At 41.6% G+C, this 24,860-nt stretch overlaps 1 protein-coding gene across 1 annotated transcript in view; it reads right to left on the minus strand.

The window, feature by feature from the left end:
- Window positions 1-368: 368 nt before the first annotated feature.
- Window positions 369-24,860, minus strand: part of LOC147310154 (uncharacterized) — a 91,309-nt gene continuing 66,817 nt past the window's right edge. Inside the window, exons 11-15 of the mRNA XM_086269862.1 lie at window positions 12,446-12,516; window positions 11,130-11,240; window positions 10,929-11,026; window positions 6,003-6,072; window positions 369-2,824 (exon numbers count right to left, since the gene is read on the minus strand). Coding sequence (XP_086125988.1) covers window positions 2,573-2,824; window positions 6,003-6,072; window positions 10,929-11,026; window positions 11,130-11,240; window positions 12,446-12,516 — 602 coding nt within the window. The 3' untranslated portion in view covers window positions 369-2,572. The remainder of the gene's footprint in view (window positions 2,825-6,002; window positions 6,073-10,928; window positions 11,027-11,129; window positions 11,241-12,445; window positions 12,517-24,860) is intronic.

A 24,860-nucleotide genomic window follows, 5' to 3' on the forward strand; every position in this document is an offset into this window, starting at 1 on the left:
GTGAGTAAAATTTTCTGCCAGCTTGGAATAACTTTAAACCCGAATAAAACTTTTCCATCAGAATAGCACACGAGAAAGGTTTGATCCCACTCTTGTATGTGCAAATACATCTCTAATTTCCTCACCTCTTTCAATTTACTTCAAGACCTTTTATTTTGAAAGGCATCTTGAACTTCAATAAAAATGAGATGTGATTTTTTTTTTTAAGTTTTCAAATTTAACTTTAATTCAGTGTCTAAAAAAGTGAAGTAAGAGGCACGGCAGCCTCCAGCCAAGCACCATCACAGTTTAACAAGTAAACAATTATGATGACTGGATTAAAATAAAACATAAAACAAATAAATAAAAAAGACCTCCAACACACAACCAACAGTGAGAGGTCCCCAGACTTTGTCATGGGGCTCAGCAGTGGGGGGAAAGCCACACAGTGGTACTTTATGACTCAAGGAACCTATGGAGTGAGGAACTTTGTTTCTCTAAAGATAAAATCAATGTTTTGGATTGTTTTAAAAATATAAAACGACAACTTATGGCAAGTAGGGCAAGCCCAGAGAGTGTACACAAAATACATGTTTATTATTATAGACTGTAAATAAAAGATGCATTTAACCTTATAGATTCTATATAAAAGATGCATTTAGGCTTATGGACTTGTTGAGTGTTTTAAAACCAATCTATATGGATCTGAGCTCACTGACTAATGACCCAGTCACATGATGAACTATACTAACAACCTTCTGGAATCTGAGGAGGACCAAAATTACAAAATGAAAATCAAGTTGTTTTAAGTAAGACAAAACAAGTGACTGAGCCCAGGAAGTCCACAGGAAAGTGTTTATTGGAGTGAAGGGGAGGATGCTGAAAGTTAATGTTTACTTTTTTATCATTTAGCTGTATTTATTTAGCAGGAACAATGGACAGTACATAATACAAAGCTACTTTCCTCCTGTAGTCTCTGGTAAGAAGACCCTAAGCTCACCTGCAGCCACATTTTCAAACTAGATGGAGTTCAAAACATGCATCTAAAGAGTCACAATAAAAGCAGTTTTGACTGTTTTCTCTGGTGACATAGAGCTTACAAAGGTTTGCTGCCTGTCACAGCTCATTATGTTTCCCTCAGCGGCAGTCTGTCAAGCGTGCACAAGCGGCAGGAGAGCGCGGCCATATCTAATTGGCAAAGCTTAGGCAAAACAAAGGCTCAAACCACATCAGTTGAGTATCTTAGCGAACATCATTCATCAGTGTTGATTAAGTTGGACTGAACTGGACGGTAGCCAATAGCTCTGCTGCGCTGCTGCATTTTTCTCAAATGTTTTTGTGTCTTTTTTTTTTTTAATAAACTCCACAACAATGAACACTTGTTACATGAATCAGAGCGTCAGACTCTGAAACTACAGCAGCCACAGAAGATTTCAGGACCACAGACAGCACTTTACTGCTCTGTGACGTGATCCACATGCCTCAGAGAAACGACAGAGGCTGGAAACAGAACATACTCAGCACACGTGTGACGTAAAGGACATGCGCACAGGAAGAGACCAGCAGCAATGTGACCACCTGAGACTGTGCGATGCCAATAAAATTCAGCTACTCGTACAGATGAGAGATGGAGTGGGAAGTGCAGAGTAAATTCATTTCTATTTTCAGGGAATTGAAATGACTGCTAAAGGGAGCGCAGTGCAAACAAAGTGTAAAATGTAACGTGGATATAAACACACACACACACATGCTGCAGAGCGTTTACATTATTAATGCAGAAAAAAATAAAGGAGACAATAAAAATCTGACTCCTTGACAGAAGATAACTGATGGTTTCACAACTGTATTTCCATGGTTTATTCATTAATTGAACTATAAAAAGTCAAAAACATTTTGGCTTCCAAAATCTTGACTCTTGTTTATATTCAAAGTATTCATATGGAAATAAGTGTTTACACAGCTGTCGAGGAGAGAGATTGTTTGAACATCACCCCACAGAAGTCCCTAAGGGATCGTCAGTCTAATGATCGACTTATCTTTTATCAGTGTGTCATAAACATCCAGTGTAATTTCTGTTCTGGCGGCTTTTATCACCAAGGCTTCTGTTATTTTTTTAATGTCCAACAACAAACACTTGTCTCTGATAGTCTGTTAAATTATTAAAAATCCTGTATTCATAGTTTTTATCATTAGAATGTGAAAGCATTCTTTCAGCGAGTTCGTCTTTAAGATCTAAATATCTAATTGCATAAATATTAGTGCTTATTTATATATATACATTTTATGAAACCCAAACTAATGCTGAATGTCTAATTTAGAGCAATTTAAAATGAAAGAAATAAGTTTCAGGTGCAGCGGAGATAGCAAGGTATAATGGTTTCTTCCACTCTAAACTCAGTCTTGCTGGTTGTTACCAGCAAATTTAAAGGTTAAAGCTAGAAGTGAAATGTAACAAAGTTGCATAATTTAAAAGAAATACTTTGTATCTCCACTACAAATGTCCTTTTTAAAATCATTTTTCTGTTTGTCACATGTCGTCTTTTCATACAAGCAGACGTGGCTCAGCTGAGATGTCATCCACAGAGTGCTGAGGTCAAAGGTTGCTGGAGTCATCAAAAGGGTTGGAAATCACCGACTTGTGAATGAGCATGAAGAGGGGCAGGTAGGCCAAGAAGTCCAGCAGGTCCAGAGGAGGAATGTGCTGCAGCTCCAGTCTGACGGCCACCTCCTGATCCAGGTGGATGCCCCCGGCCTTCAGCTCCAGCAGCAGCTGCTCTGCGCTGATGAAGCCCTTCTGAGCACCCGCATCGCCCTGCTGGTCCTCCAGGAGGAACAGGAAAAGTTGCTGCAGGAGTTAATAACAATCATAGTTTTTGACATGACCTCAAACATGGAAAACTGGCTCTGGTCTTGCTCTTTGAACCACTTCAATTCAATTCAATTCAATTCAATTTTATTTATATGGGCAGCACGGTGGCACGGTGGTTAGCACTGTTGCCGCACAGCAAGAAGGTCCTGAGTTCAATTCCACCATCAGGCCAGGGTCTTTCTGTGTGGAGTTTGCATGTTCTCCCCGTGTTTGCGTGGGTTCTCTCCGGGTACTCCGGCTTCCTCCCACCGTCCAAAGACATGCAGCTTGTGGGGATAGGTTAATTGATTAATCCAAATTGTCACTAGGTGTGAATGTGCGAGTGAATGTGAGTGTGAATGGTTGTCTGTCCCTGTGTGTTAGCCCTGCGACAGACTGGTGACCTGTCCAGGGTGTACCCCGCCTTTCGCCCTATGACAGCTGGGATAGGCTCCAGCGCCCCCCGCGACCCTGAAAAGGATAAGCGGAAGCGAATGGATGGATGGATGGATAGATAGCGCCAAATCACAACAAAAGTCGCCTCAAGGCGCTTCATAGGTACAGAGAAAAACCCAACAATCATATGACCCCCTATAAGCAAGCACTTTGGTGACAGTGGGAAGGAAAAACTCCCTTTTAACAGGAAGAAACCTCCGGCAGAACCAGGCTCAGGGAGGGGCGGCCATCTGCTGCGACCGTTTGGGGTGAGAGAAGGAAGACAGGTTAAAAGACATGCTGTGGAAGAGAGACAGAGGTTAATAACAGATATGATTCAATGCAGAGAGGTCTGTTAATACATAGTGAGTGAGAAAGGTGACTGGAAAGGAAAAACTCAATGCATCATGGGAATCCCCCGGCAGCCTACGTCTATTGCAGCATAACTAAGGGAGGATTCAGGGTCACCTGCTCCAGCCCTAACTATATGCTTTAGCAAAAAGGAAAGTTTTAAGCTTAATCTTAAAAGTAGAGATAGTGTCTGTCTCCCGAATCCAAACTGGAAGCTGGTTCCACAGAAGAGGGGCCTGAAAACTGAAGGCTCTCCCTCCCATTCTACTTTTAAATACTCTAGGAACAACAAGTAGGCCTGCAGAACAAGAGCGAAGTACTCTAATAGGGTGATATGGTACTACAAGGTCATTGAGATAAGATGGGGCCTGATTATTTAAGACCTTGTATGTGAGGAGCAGGATTTTGAATTCAATTCTGGATTTAACAGGGAACCAATGAAGGGAAGCCAAAACAGGAGAAATATGCTCTCTCTTTCTAGTCCCTGTCAGTACTCTTGCTGCATCATTTTGGATTAGCTGAAGGCTTTTCAGTGAGTTTTTTGGACATCCTGATAATAATGAATTACAATAGTCCAGCCTGGAAGTAATAAATGCATGAACTAGTTTCTCAGCATCACTCTGAGACAGGATATTTCTAACTTTAGAGATGTTGCGCAAATGGAAGAAAGCAGTCTTACATATTTGTTTAATATGTGCGTTGAAGGACATGTCCTGGTCAAAAATGACTCCAAGGTTCCTCACAGCGTTACTGGAGGCCAAGGCAATGCCATCCAGAGTAAGAATCTGGTTAGATACCATATTTCTAGGCTTTTCAGGGCCGAGTACAATAACCTCAGTTTTATCTGAATTAAGAAGCAGAAAGTTAGCGGCCACCCAGGTCTTTATGTCTTTAAGACATTCCTGCAGTTTAACTAATTGGTGTGTGTTATCTGGCTTCATGGACAGATAGAGCTGGGTGTCATCTGCATAGCAGTGAAAATGTATGCTATGTCTTCTAATGATGCTGCCTAAGGGAAGCATGTATAATGTAAACAGAATTGGTCCTAGCACTGAACCCTGTGGAACTCCATAATTAACCTCAGTGTGTGAAGAGGACTCTCCATTTACATGCACAAATTGGAGTCTATTAGATAGATATGATACAAACCACTGCAGCGTAGTACCTGTAATACCTACAGCATGTTCTAATCGTTCTAATAGGATATTATGGTCGACAGTATCGAATGCTGCACTAAGGTCTAGCAGGACAAGCACAGAGATGAGTCCACTGTCCGAGGCCATAAGAAGATCATTTGTAACCTTCACTAAAGCTGTTTCTGTGCTGTGATGAACTCTGAAACCTGACTGAAACTCTTCAAATAAACCATTCCTCTGCAGATGATCTGTTAGCTGTTTGACAACTACTCTTTCAAGGATTTTTGATATGAAAGGAAGGTTGGAGATTGGCCTATAATTAGCTAAGACTGCTGGGTCTAGAGATGGCTTTTTGAGTAAAGGTTTAACTACAGCCAGTCTGGCTCAGTGGCTCTTCTCTCGCTGGCTATTTGGGTTCTGGCAGAGCTTCGCAGAATGCCCAAGTAAATTTCTGCTGTTTTACAGAGTACACTTGTGTGTTGTTATTGTGTGTGTGCTCTTTAGGGAAGCCTCAGATTACCACAGGCTGTTTCTAGTCTTTTTTGAGTGCACCTGTTTGCACAGTTAATGCAGTCAAGGTACTAATTGTCAGACGCGGAGGGGGAGTAGGGGTGGGAGGGTTATAATCCCTCTGGCAAACACCCATTGCTGCTGCCCCCCCCCAACTTCTCCAGTTAACAACCCTATCCCTAACAGCTCTGTAATTACGAAGCCTCCCCTACCTGGCCAGGGGCTCAGTTTCCAAACCCATGGCTGCAGGCTTTCATGTTCCTCCTGCCTTTCTATTGCTCAGTACTTCCTTCTGTGACTGAGTACTGGGCCAGCTGGTAGATCCATCCTGGTCCATCTAAGATGAGCCGTGTGTCTCAGGCTGATTACAGGGCTGGGCGGAGTGGACGGCATGTTCACTGCTGGGCACTTTAATGAGATTAAGGCTGTGCTAATCTATGAAAAGGGAAAGGCACCCCTCTCTTTCTCTCCCTGACTTGCTTCCCTCATTTCTATGCATGAGGGGTGAGTGCCTCTCATAAAAAAAGCTTGCTGTATAAAGGATGCCTTGGAATTACTCTTCAAAGTGTTTGCCAGCATTTATTTCATTATAATTATACCAGCGAGGCCATGAAAAGAGGCGGGGACGGCTTGTGTGGAATAAATGTGACTAATGTGTGAGTTAATCTGATGTTGCATTGAGGGCACATCATGAAAACAAACTCCAGAGTGTAAACATGAGGCAAAGGAAGCTTTCACTGCACCTTAGCTTTGAAGAGTCTCACTTCCAAGGATCGGAAGTCCATGCTGCTGATTAGCGATCGCATAAACTCGCTGAAAGGAAAAAGCAAAAATAAGAACATGAGCTGAAAACTTTTCAAGGTTTAATTCTACCTGTAGAGAAGTCACATCCAGAATATCTTCACTTTTAAACTCATGTTTCCAAGTCCAAAGTGAGATTACCCCGATGATGTAATCAGGGTATTTTTCAGGCTTTGGGAAACTCCCGAAAGAGAGGAGCTACGTTTATATCTTTATAAAGCTATAAAGTGAAATCACAACGGATCTGAGAGCTGCTTTGAAATAAGGCTTTACTGCCAGTCAGATAAATTCACAATTAAAATGTGATTTCTTAAACGTTACTTGTCTTAAAAGTAGTGCAGTACGTTACTTAATTACTCACCGGAAAAAGTAATTGTTGCATTACTTTGGCATTATTCTATAACATGACCTGAAATACATTGCTACACAATTACCAGCTAACAACATAAACCTGAGGCTACAGTCCCACATACTGACATAAATCCCTATCCTAATGAGGACACACAAGATCCAATGCAAAGCTGGAAACGAGCCCAAAGAGCCACAGTGATTCTAGCCGGTTCCAGAGAACAGGAGCTGGCGAACACTCAGTGTTGAGTAAATGTAACACGAGTAACAACACAATTAACTGTAATGTAATTAATGAAGTTAGTACAATTTAGCTACATTACTACTGACAAATGTAATGTGATTACAGTAACATGTTAGTTTGGAATGTGTTACACCCAGCACCGGTTACAACACTGCAGATCATTAAAACAAGATTTACACCCATGAGCTCAAAAGTAACAATCCCAGAAATGTTTGTAATGTTCAATGCCTAACGTGCGCTGTTTGTGTGTATAGAATTGTTTATTATTCTTTTTAAATAAGAGGGGAAAAAACACAAGTAGTTTACTGGCCTAAAGATTAAAAACATAAAAAAGACCCTAAATAATCCCATACACAATACAAGCTACCAAACTGTATGACACACACTTATACAACGTGTGGATGCACATCATTTAGTTCATAGAACATCTGCTTTTTTTTTTAGAGCTATTTATAACCTTATTTTCATTTTTTAAATTTATTGTTTAAATGCATTTATTTATTTGTTTGTCAAGTCATTTGTATTTCTGCAGCCCAAACTCACATGTAAAGGTTTCATGGTTTTCAGAGACACATGTTTAACTGTTTAACATCGAGTGTATAATATCTGATACATGAGGTTTATTTTGGCATTATTTCAGCCCAGCGTCAGACTGGCGACCTGTCCAGAGTGTACCCCACCTCTCGCCCTGTGGTAGCTGGGATGGACTCCAAACCCCCCCCCCCCCCCCCCCCGATTCTGATAAGGTTTAGAGAATGGATGGATGGATGACAGTTATTTCATGGTTCAGGCTTTACAGAGTTAAAAAGAGACACATAAAAAAACTCCCTAATGTTTTGAAACAGATAAAAACAACATATTATTTTAAAATTTGGAAAATTCCTACATCTAACCAAACCGAATAGTGTCTGAAATATGTTTTTCCAACAGAGCTTATTTTTTGCAATAACTGAAAAAAAAAAGAAGAAATATGATCAACTTTTTGCAGAGGAAACCAGATTAGGGTTAAGTTTATTTACACATTTCCAGTTTGTATAGTTTTGCTATTTGATTGCAAACCTGTTCTGATTTCATAATACAGACACAAAGTGGCTCCATGAGCCTCCATAGCACGCTGCACTAATTCTTTTATTGACTAAGTCATGAAGTGTAAAAGAAGAGAGCAGCTGGCCTTTAAGGACAAACGGGATTGTTGTGAATACAAATAATTGTGGTCATGTAATTGCTCCAAAAATAGGAAAAACTTTGGCGGCATTTTTTGGCGGGTTTGTCCTGTGCGACGTCGTGTTTACAGGAGACGTGATGGTAAAATGTTCTGAGTCCATTGTGGTTGTTCACAGTAGCCAAACAATGCGTGGGCAAACGGGGACACCCCGCCACAGTAACGGATAAAACTGCTCTGGTTTTGAGTCCGTGTGGAGGTTTGGGGAGGGGTGTCAGCGACCGGACGCACACTCTGCAGCAATGTGACAAGTCGCAGACTGGCACAATCTAGGTCTGCTCGGATAATTAGAGGGAGACTGGTCCGATTATGTGGGCACAGGCCTCTCCTGTCCAGCGTGTGGCACAGCGACGGCCGTCCCTTCTCTAACGAGCGCCCAGTGTTAATGAGCCCCTCCTCGCCGAGCGCTCAATGGCCTGTTAGACCAAAGAATGGCTGAGCACCAGGCCATCGAGTGCAGTGCACGCCTGAGTGCTCCCAGCTCCATGATTGGCCCTTGTCCTCCAACCACGGTGCAGGCAGGGGCTTGATGGGGATGAAGAGAGACAGGGCAGCTAATGATTATTAATTGCACTTGGTTTGCAGTAAAAGAGTCCAAATGCTGGTGCGCTAAGGACACTGGCGTGATAATGGCTCGCGTAAATGAGGGGCGAGGGGACCGATGATGGACTGCAGGGAGGATAATAGCAGCCTAACCCATTTTCTTTTGTCGGACCTCCTCCGGCACCCCGCTGTGGCCAGCACAGCAGACTTCTCGCTTGCGTAATACTCCCCAAATTTTGGCGGTCCCCTCGCTGGGGAGCTGGCGAAGCAGGAGGTGAAGGGATGCAAACATATCCTGACCTAGTTCGACTTGACAGAGTTGAGGGTTGTTTTGGGATATTCTGAGCAGGCTGACGGGTGATGGGAAACTCTATCAGACAGTTTACGTAGTGGGGAGATCGTCAGCGTGAGCTTCCAGCGAAAGCACGAGGATGAGCCGGCTCCGCTCGATGCCGTTCGGGAATTCTGCATGGTAATGTGCTTCCCGTCAGACCACGTGATGCTGCCTGAGGGAATGTGGCGCTGTGTGAGGTGGACTTGTGAGGAAGCACAATGCCACACAGGGACAGATGGCCTGAGTCAAGGGCCAAAACAGGAGAGCACAGAGAGGGTGAGAGGGAGGCAAAAAGAGAGCCGGAGAGACGAGAGACACGAGAGGGGAGGACAGTTAAAGATGAAAAGAAAAGAGGAAAGCAAACGGGGGAGGAGGGTGTAATTACTGTGCCGTTAAACTGCAAGAAACATCTATGAACATGAGGGAGCCGCCTCCTCTAAGCCCTTCATGATCAGAAAGGCTGATTGTGTAACTACTGTTGCAGCTCATTTCGAAGCTAGGATTACAGACAACAGGATTAAGTGAAACAGGTAAGAGGATCAGCTGAGTTCAGTTGGGATGAGACGGCAGAAGGATGCTATTGTTTTCTCCTTGTTTAGGAGGTGGCGATAGGAGCGCTGATCTCCTCTCTTCTTATCATTTAAATCGCAGAAAGGAGTTCTGTGAAAAGAGGTTTAATATGGACATTCATTATCATTACTATAATTGCCTCTATAGAGCGCAGACACCCTGGGCTTTCTGTGCCAGCGAGGCAGCCAGTCTACAGGCCTCCTCTAATGCACCACACAAAGGGGCTGGCCGTAAATCAGAGGACCCGTGACCCTGGCCCCGTACTCGCTGAGAGGGAGCTCTCACTCTGGGGTGAAGGTTTTGGGTGCAGGCCTTGACCTTCGGGGACCTCTGGTGCTGGCTTGGCTCCACACTCTCCTGTGTGTAGGAAGCTATAGAGCCCGGGGCAGCGAGAGATCGCTGTGTGTGGGAATCTGCGACATATGGGGCACAATGCAGAGACACAAGGACGCGGAGGCCGAGCGCCGCCCGAGCAGGGTTCAGGGTTCGGTTATTTTCACGATCTGTTTGCCTGCTAATTCTTTTTTCTCCCGTTTACGCCGTGAAAAGTGAGAAAGGAGTGAAAACACCTGATATCTTTTTGGCTAAAAACACAGACACACAGCGAGCAGCCCCTGGATTGTAGAGCGTTTGATATGAGGAGAATTTTTTTGTTTTGTTTTGTTTCAGGGTTGTTTTAAATAAATAAATTAATAAATTGTTGAATTTTTTTCATGTATTAATTGCAGACCAGCTCCACAGTGGAGCTCTTTAGGAACGGGAGAAGCACGAAAAAACATCAGAGATCCAAAAAGCAGCATGAGAAGCCCAGAAAGTGTCTGAAGTGGACACCTTCAAGCACCAACAACAGCACACGTGAGAGTAACACACAGAACGGTCGTTTGTGACACAGTAGTCGACGGTCCATGTAGGCAACGACCCCAGAGTGAGTGTATGAAGACCCCTCTTACAAGAAAAGAGCCAAAGCTTGAGTTTCGAAAGCTAAAACCAGTTGAGCAGACTTGCTTCACGGCCACAGTGCAGTCAGTGTTTCCTGTGATGCACTCATTGGTCATCTTTGTAATAAAACCTAAAGACTAAAAGAAAGAGTAGCGTGTGCCTTCATTAGCACAGGGATTTGTGTCACGGTGTGGCTGTAATGTTAGTTTTATACTGTTTATTTGGTAATTATATAACTTTTACTCTCTTTAAGGAGGCAATGCATTACTTTTTTAAAGTAATACAACACAGCTCTTTAAATAAAGTTTTTAACTCTTTTACAGCTTTTGCATCATTTTTCTAGCTGTTTTCTTCCAAATTAATGGATATATATGATATCTAACTTTTTCATGGTAAGATAAGTTTGAATTAAGTCAAATTCTGGTGACTATTCAACATTGGTTTCAGCCCTTAAGGGCAAAGTGCACAGTTATCACATCCAGACTCGAAACCTTGACCTCTAAAGTCGTATAAAACATTTCTAAAAAGGTAAAGTGGATCAAAGAGAGTCCCACACACGATGGCAAAATCACTGGAACAAACTTGCATACACAGTCTTATTCTTATTTATGGGAGGTCAGCGACTCCTCCTCCGGCTTCTCTGAGGGGTGTGTTAGTTGGTCACTTACTCCATGGATGCAATTTTCTGTGCCAGGCTTGCAATTACAGCAAACAGCCTCAGGTCCACGAGCCCATCTGTCACTCTGAAGTCCACCATCTCCAGGATCTGAAAAATAAGAAAGAAAAGAAATCCAAAAAGCAAACCCATGCAACTGTTAAAGCGTCGTGAATGTGTGATGTGAGCGTGTGCAGGCAAAGCGAAGACCCACCCTGTAGACGTAGATCTCTTCCTCTTCGGAAAGCAGCTCAGGAGGGATGATGTTTTTAAGAGCGAGGAGGACCTGCAGACAGGAGATGTAGCCATCACCGTCACTGTCCTCCTGCAAAAGAAGACTTCCATTACCATCTTTAACTTAAAGGATTAAACAGGGAAAAATGCTGGGTACTATATAAAGAAACAACAGAAAGTTGTGATAGATGATTAAAATCTGTAGCTTGACCTTTACTTTCTTTATTATGTTTGGAAATAAATCCATCCAGTTTGAGGATGATTGGATTAACTGATTAATTAAAAGCCAACTTATTGTCAACCTTACTACCATCAGTGGGAAAAATTACATTATTACTAAAAGGAAGTTCAGCAAATTACAGTGAAAGAAAGAGAATATACTAAAGAATAAAGGTGAATATAAAACCTGAATCACGCAGGACTAGAGGAAAACGTGTATTCCCCAACTAGTTGGAGAGTGGTTGCTCGAGGTTACACCACCAGATTTGTTGGTAGCAGATTGCCTCTAGTTTGCATGAATGATGCCAACTTGTCGTCTTTTCAGTAGTGAAACTTCAAAACGCAAACTGGAAACAGAAACATTTTGCCTTCAAACTAAAAACTGCGCTTTTTAAAACATGTTGGTTGTGGCGGTAAGGTAGAACTTTTAGTTTGAAGGGAAAAAGACTCCAGGTTGCCTCATACTTTTTCACATTTCACTACTGCTTGGCGAGTAGTTGTCAACTGTTTGCAGACAAGTCGCCGTCTTCCATGCTAACCACCAAAGCAATCACTAGCATAGAAGGCTTTTGGTGCTTTCACCTAGTAACAACCAGCAAAATCCAGCAACCACTCGGCAACCAGTTGCAGAGCATAGTGGTTAAAGTGGAAAAAACGATAAATATTTTACAAAAAAGCAAAACAAAAACTCAAAACTTGAGATTTAAAGTCTTTTCTTTTGACTTTTCGTTTCGACCCTTGGAAATATTGTAGGAATCCAACCAAGGTGTGAATTATCACATTAATTAACTAGCAGAATCTTTTCTTAAGGCTGAAATCTGTTTCAACCTTCTTTTAATACTCATTGGTTTTCTTTGTTGACTGTGATTGTGAACTGGAAAAAAGTGATTTTTCTTAAATTATTAAATTCTGAGATAAACATTTTTACAGTTTTCCTAAATTTTGCAAGCCATTGCTACTGTTAGGAGAAAAAAAATCTGTATTTCTGGGAGGGAGAGCAGCAAATTACAGTGAGTGAAACAGAATATCCTAAAAGAAAAAGGGGAATATAAAGGGTTTAAATCCCTTTTCACTTACTGCTTCAAAAGCCCTTTTGTACTCGGCCAGCTTCTCCTGACTGAAAATGCAGTACTTTGCCAAAAAGTCGACTGGAAAGAGAAGAAAACAAAGGCAAAAGTTGAGAGCTAGGGGAAGCCATGTTAACTGTACTCTTAGACATACTAAATTTCAGACGGTGAATTCATCATCTTTATGTGTGATAGTCAAAAGAAACATGCAGCTCGAGTAACAACGTCAGGCTTTTCACGGTGTGTGCATGTGTGTGTGTGCAGAGTGGATTAGGGCAATATTTCTCTCCTCTGGTCGCACCGGGGTCAGGGAGGGGGGACAATACGGGGCGAGAGGTTCACAGGACGTCCAGTTGACCAAGATCGGGGAGGAGGGAGCGAAGGAGGGGAGGAAGGGGGTCAGAGTGGCACTTGGCTGCTGGGTCTTTATATGAAGACAGAAAGTGAGATGAATAGATGCAGCGGTCAAGGCCTCGAAATGAACGGCACTGCTGTGGTTGAATAGGGAAAAGGTTTTTCCTGAGTTTGAGTATATTAGAGGGAAATATTAGCATTTGTATTAAATCATTTCTACTTAGGAAAAACACTAACCCTAGGGGTTCGGTGAGTCGGTCTCAGGGGTTCGGCAGAACCTCCGCCGTGACATGCACGGCTCATTTTGTACACCAGTAAAAAACATATCTATGTCTTGAATTTGAAAAAAATCACATTTTATTTTTCACTAAAGAGGGGTTCAGTGAATGCGCATATGAAACTGGTGGGCTTCAGTACCCCCAACAAGGTTAAGAACCACTGGCCTAGACTCACCACTTTTCTGAGGTTTCTGTGATAGCAAACTTTTCTGCTTTCTATTTTTAAATTTCTTCTATTTTAAGGACTTAAAAAAACAAAAAACAAAACACTGTTTCCAGATGTGTTCGAAGATCAAAGGCATAACATTTAACTCTGGTGATGTCAACTTGTGTTGTTTACAACTTCAGTTCTATTTCTTCATTTTAAAAAATGAATCGCTTTAACAAAATTCTCTGGCCTACATACTGAACAAAGTTTCGACCCTCGCTCTAGTGTCAACCCAATAACGATATGCTTCCCTGTACTGACGGCAGTTTGTCCACATGTGGGTCTACTGGGAGGCAGGTTTCCATGCAAACTTTACAGTGGAACTACACGGAGCTTTTCAGCTTTTCAGAGGCTCAGCTGTTTTTATATATTGACTTTAGTATATTTAATGAAGCCAGACAAAATGTTACCTTCAGGTTTTTTGAGTTATAGACCATCGGACTGCATTGTTGTGGCAACAAAGTCTTTTCTGATAACTTGCTGTGCATTTTTTTTTGGCACATTTGGGGTAAATGTCCCAGCTGTTTGATCACCATATGGAATTGGTGGCTGGTCAAAACAACTTCTGGCATATGAACGGTCTTCTTTTTATTTTAAAACCAGGCTAATCTTCTAGGCATCACTTTTGGCCTTCTAGAAGAGTTTTAAAAAAAAACATGTATTTTTTTATGGGGCATTAATTAAACTGTCGATTTACAAGTTTCCCAAGATACCAAGTATATCAAGCTGGAGTTTATTTACAAGATGTACAAAAAAAATTCTTTTTAGGAGTTGATTTCGAAAAAAGAGAAAGTTGTAGCTTGTGAGTGAGAATCATTATTATAACAATGTAAAGCTACCCAAAGGAAAACAGAAGGGAGATAAGCATGCCAGCAGATTACAATACAGTCCTTTTGCATGCAAAAAAGCAAAGTACAGAAACAGTATCTGCTAAATTCAATTCTATATTGTTTTAAATGATGTTTTTATGCCGCTTTCATGTAAACTCCTTTTAAACATACTCTATTAGGAGAAAAACATGAGCTTATTTCCCTGATTCAGTGCAAAAATCCCAAATGTAAAAGCGATGATTACACGAGGGGCACAAACTGAGACAAATCGCACCCATGAATATTTCAGCAGGCAAATTTGTTAGGGAGAGCGACTCCGTATAAAAAGCGAGAAGGGGGGTTAGAAAACGGGGCTTTTAAGCTGCTGCCACTTCAATTTAGGAGATGCGAATGAGTCTACTGAATAATGGATCTATTCATTGGTGTGAAGAAGAAAGAGAAGCAACAGAGTTGATATCAGTCTGGACTTAAACCTCTGGACCTCTGGGGTTTCTCTCCAATGGCAGGGGGGCCTGTTTGAATCTGCCATTTATCAGCTTAGGCCTAATCAAAACCAGGCCTCCTCTTTTCACATGCTAAATGTTACATTCGCATCCAGTCAACTTGACTTGTTAAAGCTTGATTAATCAAAAAAAGCAAGGCGGCCTGCCTTCTTCGCATCTGTTTGCAAATATCTGCGATGAGACGAGGGTGCGGGACGAGGATCTGGAGGGACACATGCGTGCAGCCGCAGCTCGGCCTGCAGCGGGCCCGGGCGGGGATTTAAAGGCTTTCCTCATCCTCCTCGGTGGCTGCATCAGTGCACCGGTCAATCTGCTGAAGTGAACTGGCACCTTGTGTGACACAGTGAATGGATCCTCCTCCTCTTTTTTCTGAGGAGGCTGAGGTTCACTGACCATCTGGAGGAGAGTGAGCAGCTGACCTGTGCTGACGTCTGTGAGTCCACAATGACAATATGAGGTTACACACACACACGCACACACACACTGATACCGCTAATAATAAAAACCATCCAGGCGTATATAAGGTGCATTTTTAAAATAATTTTTCCGATCATTTACTCAGGCAGGATCTTTTTTCTTTTTTTTAATTTTTGCACTCCATTAGACTTTATATTTTGAGACTTCACCCCAGAAATATATGACAACACAGCTAATACAGGAAGCCACAATCTACATTAAAAAAAAACTCCACTGAATACTTCCCCCCCCCCCCCCCTCTTTTTAGCAAAGGAAATTACACTCAACGGGACGGGACAATATATATTATATTCAGTGTATGCATGGACAGTTTTCAGGGTGAAAATGTCAGAGGTCACACGAGAGTGGCCAGACTGCTTTGAGTTGACAGAAAGGCTAAAGTACGTAAAACAAAACTCGCTACATCTATGCAGAAGAGCATCTCTGAAAGCACAACCCTGAAGCAGACGGGCTCCAGCAGCAGAAGACCACGCCAGGTGCTATTCCTCTACAGGCTACAATTCACACGCTCTCAGAAGATGGGAAACATTGCCTGGTCTAATGATACGTGTTAAGCTACAAACATGCTTGCATTCTTAAAACTTAAACTTAAAACAATATGGCAGATTTGTGCACAAATATTCAAGCATGTTAACCGATACTCTAAATCTGAGACATTAAATTGATGAAGTTTTGCTACTGAAACTCTGCTATATCCCATGATGTTAATGCATCTGAAGTTTTATGTAACAAAGCAAGATTTTGGTCTTAGATCAAGACCTGTTGTTATTAACAACAGTATATTATATATACGTTTTGCCTCATAAACATATATTAATGTTACAATATAAAAGCTAAATAAATGAATAAATCACTTGATTCTGATGGTGTCAGGTAGGAACTTTTCTCAGCTTTCACCAGAGCCAATGGTTCACATGAATGAAATCTGGGGCCAAACTGTCCTCTAAGTACTGCTTCCGGATGAAAACTGCACTTTATTTTCCACTTGTTTCTGTGAAACACGCTGAATGAGGCTTGTTCTGAGAGTTAAAGCCGTTTGCTGGGGCTTCACCTTCAACATCAGCCTCGCCTTCTCTTTCAGCTGCTGTTTGCAGCGCTCAGGCTCACAGTGCAGTGGTGCTGGAGGAGGTTGGGGGGTCCCCGGCTGAGAAGAGCGTACTGTCAGGGAATCAGGCTGGACAAAAGGTGCAGTGGAGTGAGAGATTGAGGGAGGAAGCGAGGCCGGGTGGAGGAGCGGGACAAAGCCGAGGCAGTAAAGCCTCCTGCCTGATAGCCTTATCTGATTCTACTCCAGCGCTCGATGGCTTTTTTTTCACCCTGCCTTTAAAGCGCACAGGTTGTGCCTTTGGTGTGAAGCCTAGCAGAAAATGTTAATCAAGAGAGGGACTGTGTGGAGAAAGGCGAGAGAAAGGGGAGAGTCACTCTGTTGAGGCCATAATCTGTAATGAGACCGAGGCGATTCAGTTGCAATTGAAAGAGGAAGAATGGGGCCATGATGATGATGATGAGCAGGGAGGTTCACTCTTTTACCGGCGTTTGTTTTTCTGTTTTGTTTCTTTTCTCTCGTGAAGTCAGTGCTCTTGCACCGGCACAGAGCCGCAGGTCACAGCTCATTTAATACACACCCTCGGACATTGTTTCCAACGTCTGCAGCTGACAGATGAAAAATACTTCTGACTGCTCCACTGACCGTTATCAGTCTGTGTATGATTTATATTTCCCTCTATGGCAAATATTGATGCTGTTTCTAGTAATCACAGCTCTGAATAACGGCTGATGCAACCCTCATTAATTATTCGCTTGTTTCTTGCAGTCTGTAGTAAATACAGAGGTTGTCTTAGTGCTGTGGAAAACAAAGCAGGAAGTGGACAATACGTGTGCCGCACTCGGTAGTGAAACGTTTCACTCGCACGTGCAACTAGAAGTAGATGGACTGTAATGAAGGAAACAAACATGTAATAAATAAAGTCACCATGACCAAGTCATGCCCAGCAGCATCTGTTTCATGGTGGATTTAAAGCCCTGCCTCTTTGCTGCGACCAAGAAAGTGAATCCAGGTGGAGTGAAAGAAGAGTTTACGACATCTTTTTAATCATGTTTGTTATCAAAAGCTTTGAGCTAAGCCAATAAAAGTTAATTATCTGACCTCCTCTTCAAAACGTTAAAACCACCGGAGGTTTGTTTTAAATAGGCACAAAGCACCTGAATCAACAACAACAACAAAAAAATAAATACGTGTTTGTATGCAGATAAACTGCTTCTCTAGTTCCCTTAGCTCTTTATATTTGGCAGGTTTCTGATAAATCCTACTGCAGGCTGGCAGCAGCAGGGCCATGAATGTTAACCTCCTAAGACCCAAACTCTTTCATGGCATGTATTTTTAATTTCTTTTTGCTATTTGGGCCAATTGGGACCTGATGAATGTAAAAACAAAGAATGACATGATTTTTTTTTTTTTTTACCTGATTTTTGTTTCTGATAAAAATAAGAGCCACACATAAGGACATTCTCTTTAAATTTTGATAGAAAAGTGGCAGTATAATGTCCTCTTTAGTGGATATCAGGCCCTTGTAGAGCAAAATTTAGTATTTTGGTCTAGACAACCCAAAATGTGATGTCCACACATGTGAACGCCAGGTCCTAAGATGTTAAAGATTTTAGTTACCAATTACTCTGCATATTAACACTGTTAATAAACCATTAATAAAGCTACTTTCAGCAGCTCCTATATTCATTTGATTTAGCTGTGTTTTGCCCTTCCTGAGTCTCAATATCTGCTATTAATAACTTCTGCTCTTAAGGTTACCAGTCCTTTATAATTTAACCACCAAAGTATTTTAAATTAACGCTTTGGTGGAATTTGTGCTCGATAATGGGTTTAATTCGTTTCCCCACAAATTCTAAGCTAGTTACCTTTTTCCCCTTAGCTTTCACTTGTTGAATAGAAACAGCAAAACGGTCCGGTCTTGTAACTGAACAGCATACTAGAGACACAAATGTAAAATCAGACAAATCTGCAAAACGTTACCACGTGACCCCTGGATTAAAAACATAGTTTTTCTATGGTAATTTGAGTATATTTAATGAAATAAATGAAAAAATGACAAGCCCTCAAAGTGCATGGGGGAGGGTTGAAATATCCCCCCCTCAACTCTGAGCATGTAACAGGATATATCATAGTTTCAGCAGGAAAACTACACTTGGTTAAAGTGTGTGCTGTATTTACAAAAAAAATTCCGGTAAGTTTTAGGGTTAAGCATAAAAATGTGCTTTTCTGGGAGTAAAAGTGAAATATGTGAAAACAGATCATCACACCCAGTTCTGACTGTTTTAATGCCTTAAGTTTAAAATACAGCCCACATTCAATTTGTGCATACCTACACAAAAACACCTCTGTAAAACAATGTAAGGCTGTGATGTATAACACACGGGCACACAGAGGGGTTCATTGTGTTTGTAACGTGTCCACTTGTTTGTTGCTCTCTTTCCCGCTTAATCCCAGACTTTTGTTTCTGCTCATCATCACACTGTATGCTGTGATCCATAATTCTTTCAACAAAGGTCACATTCAGCAGCAGAGAGGAGGTGACCTCGTTTTTAACAGCAGGAAGATGTCAGGGTGAAACATGCCCCACATATACGGGACTAAAATATGTGATTAAGAGCGCAGATTTAGAACAAAGTGCGTTCATACAGAAGCAGATAAACATGTTTTGACAGGATAAAATCTATGAGAAATGGGTCCTTAAAAATGAGATGATTCTGTAAAAGTGATGAGACCCTATGTGTTAAGCAGGTGAGAGGAGCTTTGAGCGTGTCATTACACAATAATATTGAATATATAGAATATAGATGAGGTGGCGATGTCAGCCTCCACATGATACACCAGCAGGAGGTGCAGTCTATACTGAACACATAGAGTCAAATGTATGAGTAAGTTGTGCAACAGCAATAACGTTCCCCCTGTACCTGTACATTTTTCATGAAACCTACCTGAGTTCAGAGTTACAACAGACAACTCATGCATATTTAACTCAGCCTGCAAAGGATTAATATTAAAGAATAAACAGCTAACCTGTTATCTTTGTACTCACAAATTCAATGCATGTCACATTACGCATTAAATTAATTACATTTATTAGTTGATATTAAATCCACAAAATACAAACTGCAGGTGTAGACACGAGGGAACAGCACAGGAGATCACATCAGGAGTAAAGGGGGAACATCGCAGGTACATTTTTGGTGGTTCAGAGTCTTTTTGAGGTGGTTCTGTGTCTCCTTATGTCAGTTCAAAGCCTACATCACATTTAGAAATGGCCTAATAGAATATATTGTTTAAGAGGAACTGTAGCCCACCATTCACTCACAGTCCAGAAAGACTAAATTACAACAAGAAACTAAGTTACAGGCAGGCAATTGTATCACTGGATACATGGAAAACATTTATGGAGCTTAAAAACACCTTCAGAATGCCGACTTGTTTTCTATACTAGCAGGTAAATAAGGAGCTTAGAAAACAGAAAACAAGAAGTGAGGTGTAATTTTGTCATATCAGTGACTGTGGTGAAAGACTACATTATAATCATAATTGTTGCAAACATGGGAAATGCAAGAACTTTAAATGCAACAGTTTTTTTTAAAGGTCACCAGTGTTCAAAACACAGTGTAGCAGAGTTAGGTACTACCGTGCTAAAACAGGTGACGGCACAGCAGCATTATCCTTAAGCCTCTGTTGTTTCTACATGGACTCATGACTCCACCCCTCACTTTCTCCAAAAAGACTGTGTTTGTGTGTGTGTTGAAGGGGAGGGGGGGGGGGGTGTTAAAGCTCTGGTAGGAAAACAAACAAAGACGCACGTAGCGGCCACACTCCTGATTCTGGCTGCACGCCATCGGCCTCACCACAAACCACAACTTACGCTTTCCACATGCACACACGCCTACGACCAATCAGCTCCTGCCGCAGATCCTCCTGATATGCTCCCAAGAGTCCAAATCATCTGCTTTGCTGCAATACCTGATCTCCAGAGATAACCTTACAAAGACAAATCATTTGCTATTATTGCCCTGCCGCTCCTTGACATTGTGCCATTAATAAGGCCATTGTCGAGGGCACTCTCTGTTTGGACACCATATAATAGACGCTTTGACAGATTTACTTTGCTCTCTCCCTTCTTTTTTCTCTCTCTTATGAATACAGCGGGCATATTCCACGCTCCTGCTCATCAATAGACAAGCTGTTTGTTTGCCTAGTCATTCTGGACTGATGGTAAATACATAGAGGTATGCCACACCAAAGGCTGAACAAACAGGGCTTACATAAAAGCACTGTACCTGAACGCACACTATGGACATCCCCCTGCAAACACATAACTATTTCTATGACCTCTTGTTACCTGCTCTTTAAGCAACTGGTCTTTCTTGTTCACTTTCTCTTTAATTCACTGTTTGGAGCCAACAATTAGACATCAACCCACAGGTAGAAAGCAGTAATGTGGGCTGGTGGTGGTGGTGTTACTGGGTGGGGTCAAAGTGAGGCTGGTTTCAAGGCTGGCAGGTGTTCCATATCAACAATGGCATTCATCAGAGACCCACAGGGTCCCTTCCACCACAGCCAGCCGCTGGCTAACAGGCACGCTTTAGCAACACAAAGGAAACCACAACTACTTGACATCCGCTTGGGTTGTCCATTGGAGATAGAGGTGAATGGAGCCCAAAGTGGCTTTTAGAAGTCCAGAAACTCATTAGCACTACAACTTTGTCAGCTAGACTCTTTGACACAGTTCAAATCACAGCTGAAAACCTCAGTTTTCATCTGAATATCAGCTATAACCTTCCTGTCTTGTTGTTTTGTGTTGCAAGGTAATTCTGAGTGTAAATAGTTTTTTATTTTTGAGAAAGTAAATATTTCTCATTAATTTCAATCCATTTCTACATATGTTGTTTTATATTTGTTCATTTGAAACAGTTTTTGGAACTGGAGTTCAAGGCTTTCAGTACCCACGGTGAATTGGAATTGACATGAACCCTGAAGTGGAGGCCTTTAAAAGGTCTCTTAGGGTCCTTATCATTAGTGAGAAGAGAGTTACTGGTCCATCTACGTTCATACAAGCGGTGTTTAATGCCCAAAAGAATGACATCATAAATACAAGCAGTGAAAAGGAGGTTCTTCTCAGTCAGGAGTCCCTCTTTTTGACCCCCTTCCTCACCTCCTCCCTCTCATTCTCAGGTGTGACATGATGGAGTAAGTAATGGGAAAGGTTATCCTGTTCTTATTTAAGGGAGGTTGGAAACGAAGCCTGTCTCTTAGATCAGACAGCTGCTACATGCTAAGCTTGTATGTTTTGATAGACTTCTGAGTATATATCCTTTGTGTTTCCTGTTCTCATAGTTTTAATTAATTTTTAGTTTTTAACTGGTTTAGGGAGGAATTTTTTTTTGGCTTATTTGCATTACGTCATTTTGTTTCTTTTGCGCCTCTTGTAGCTTAGTTTATGTTTGCTTTCAAGTAAAAATAATATGAATCTGGGGTGTGGCATCCTCTTTCTGCATGCTGTGGTCACAGAGCTTAGATGAGTTTTTCTTTACCTGCTCGTGTCCATAATAATAAGGTCATTTACCCAGGCATGGCATGCCCAGAAAGTACACACAGTACTTTTCAAAAGCAGGAGGTCCTTTCCAAAGCTTTCGGGGAATCAGGAGCCATAATAGCTTATTTCAGGAAAAAAAAAAGATTCTCTTTAGTAGAGTCCCAGCATAAAAAAGGGCACATGAAGCATATGAAGCACTATTTAGGTGCCACTTATTCTATAAAAAGGGGGCACAGAAGATCAAAGGTGAAAAAGGTTTTACTTTTTTTTCTGTTGTGTAAGAAACCAACAGCTCATCACATAAAATCTTCTCTTTGTGCCTGTGTACATATTGTCTCTGCTTTGACTCATCTCTGCAGAATGACTCCAGACACGAGGCGCACGGCAGCGATTGCTGACTGATGACAACCTGGAGTGTCACGGGACTGAATGGACAAAAACATTACAGGTGTAGGGGTGGGGGTGGATTTTGGGAATCCTTTGGCAAGGGCTCGGTGCCGAACAAAACAACAACAATTATGTCCTTTTTAGAGACTAATGAGGGGCCACAGTTACAAGAATGAACCAGAGGGAGTTCACAGACATACAGATACAAGCCACACACAAGGACAAACACGAGAAAACAAAAGGACCCTTGGCAGACAAAAATACAAAAATGAGCCAGGAGAGAAAACACAGCAGCCAATCACACAAGCACAGTCACTGAGTGCCTTCATAATTTCAACATATTTCAGTGTTAATTAAATTTTCAATGCTAATAATTTTGTGTTAATTCTAACCAAAACTGTTTTTCTAAACCTGAAAAATAATGAAAGAATCCTTCATGTTGCATCAATACAAGGAGTCTATTTTTTTTACAGAAGACAAAAGATTTCAAAACTAACTGGATTTATTTGACGTTCATAATATGGAGAGAAAAATCTCAAGGGTTTTTTTTTTTTTCACCCCTTGAGAGTCTTGTTACTTTATTAATGTACGTACATTTTTTTTATTAGAATTACTTTTAAAAACTGTATTAAAACAACACATTCACAGCCTGGTACAACAACAGGTTTGGTCTCTGTGGACAGGAAGTCCTTTAATTTTAGCATTTTATAATTCTTTATTTATTTAAAAGGGACAGTGAAGCTTAACATAGTCCAAATATAAAATATCAAATGATGTACTGCACATAGGTTTATAGCTATTGCTCACTTCCAGCCATTGCCCCGTGTTGGGCTTACATTCACAATACACACAGTTACACCATTCACTTTTTTTAATCACCTGTTTGGATGTAATCGAGGTGTTATGTTGGAGTGGGGCTAATTTGATTGACAGGTGTGCATGCGATGCTTTCTAGAGAACTTTTAATGGGATTATCTCACTAGTGTTACAGAATCCAGAGCATTTGTGCTTTCTATTGTTAGCAAATAAGTGTATAAGTGTTAGTATATTTAAATATAGTAAATGTGATAAATCTAGCTTTAAAAACCTGGGCATTCGTCTTGTAATCGGAAGGTTGCCGGTTCGAGCCCCGGCTCCGACAGTCTCGGTCGTTGTGTCCTTGGGCGAGACACTTCACCCGTTGCCTACTGGTGGTGGTCAGAGGGTCCGGTGGTGCCAGTGTCCGGCAGCCTCGCCTCTGTCAGTGCGCCCCAGGGTGGCTGTGGCTACAATGTAGCTTACCATCACCAGTGTGTGAATGTGTGTGTGAATGGGTGGATGATTGTGTATAGTGTAAAGTGCTTTGGGGTCCTTAGGACCAAGTAAAGCGCTATACAAATACAGACCATTTACCATTCTTTCCTAGTCTAATTGACCACAAGGGCACATTCATAAAGCATCTGATGCTACAGACATTGGTGGATCGACTGAGTGAAATTTGGGGTTTAGTATTTAGTTGAGCAAAGGTATTTTGAATGTTATCATTTGTTTTTGAGATTTATATTTAGCCTTATTAGATTGCAAGAGTGGAATATAGTGAGAGAGTGGAGAGGGTTTGAAATAAATGGTCTGAGGCAGAATCTGAGAAAGCAGTCTGTGGTTAGGGCATAGCAATCAGTCAATAGTCACTCTCTTTTCCCTCAATTTTTGTATCCACCAAGCCCTGACACCCGTTTATTGTTTGATAATGAGGTAATGAGAAAATCCAGTTCACAGTGTGTTTTAGGAGCATTTCTCTGAAAACAGATGTCATGCTCCGGTCAAAAATAAACAGTGACAGTAGACACACACACACACACACACACACACACACACACACACACACACACACACACACACACACACACACACACACACACACACACACACACACACACACACACACACAGTAACCACAGTGCACACTCCTGTAACAACACAAAGGCTTTCCATTAGTAATAACCTTTCTGCAAAGTAGCGAGGCCAGCTGCTGGGTTCTCCATCCTGCTTGATTACTCTCTGAACAAACCTGTCCAATCAGTCCTATTCATGGGTGCCAACACTCACATGCCAACTCTGACCTGACTGACCTCCGCAGAGGGCCAGCCCCTTCAGACTTGACCTTAGGTGTAGATGCTTATTGTCGGAGCTGCTGTCCCCAGCGCTCTTACAAAGGCTCGGATGCCAGAAATTAGGCACTTGAGGGAAACTCGAGAACTCCTGGCTAAAACTCCTGCTTGCAGAAAAAAGGCAATTGTAAAAATCAAGTGCTGTAATTGAGGGTAAATTTTTGGAGTCGAGAGGAGTGTTGGTAAATGCGTTTGTGTTTTTTATGCATCGTCTATGAAGTGAGGCAAAGAAGAGGGTTGGCAGACAGACAGATTCAGCCTTCTAATTGCTAATTGCTAACAGTTAAGAATAACACTTAACATTTTCAACCAGGCTGATGTCTGTCTGTGTTTATTTTTCAGTTCAGACTGAAAACACTTTACAAGGTGTATAGAATTTAAAATGCAAATGGCCGCAAAAACAACTTCAACATGTTAACAAACAGTGAAATGACACGATCGGAGGAATGCCAAAATGCTTACCAGACACCAGCTTTATTGCACCTCCAACTTAACTGTATATAAAAGATGGATGTAACCACTAGGACATCACCCATTAACCCTTTTGGTCCAATGGGAGGCAGCTAGCAGGTAGCTACAGCTCCCTGCACCTGCACACCCATCAGTCTAGGTGCCACACTTCATAACTTCAAGCTTTAATGGTATCCA

Source organism: Aulonocara sp. 'chitande type north' Nkhata Bay, linkage group LG17 (assembly GCF_057382095.1).
Source record: "Aulonocara sp. 'chitande type north' Nkhata Bay isolate Kocher_YH1m ecotype deep benthic linkage group LG17, A_spYH_male_GT1.1, whole genome shotgun sequence".
Classification (NCBI taxonomy): Eukaryota; Metazoa; Chordata; class Actinopteri; order Cichliformes; family Cichlidae; genus Aulonocara; species Aulonocara sp. 'chitande type north' Nkhata Bay.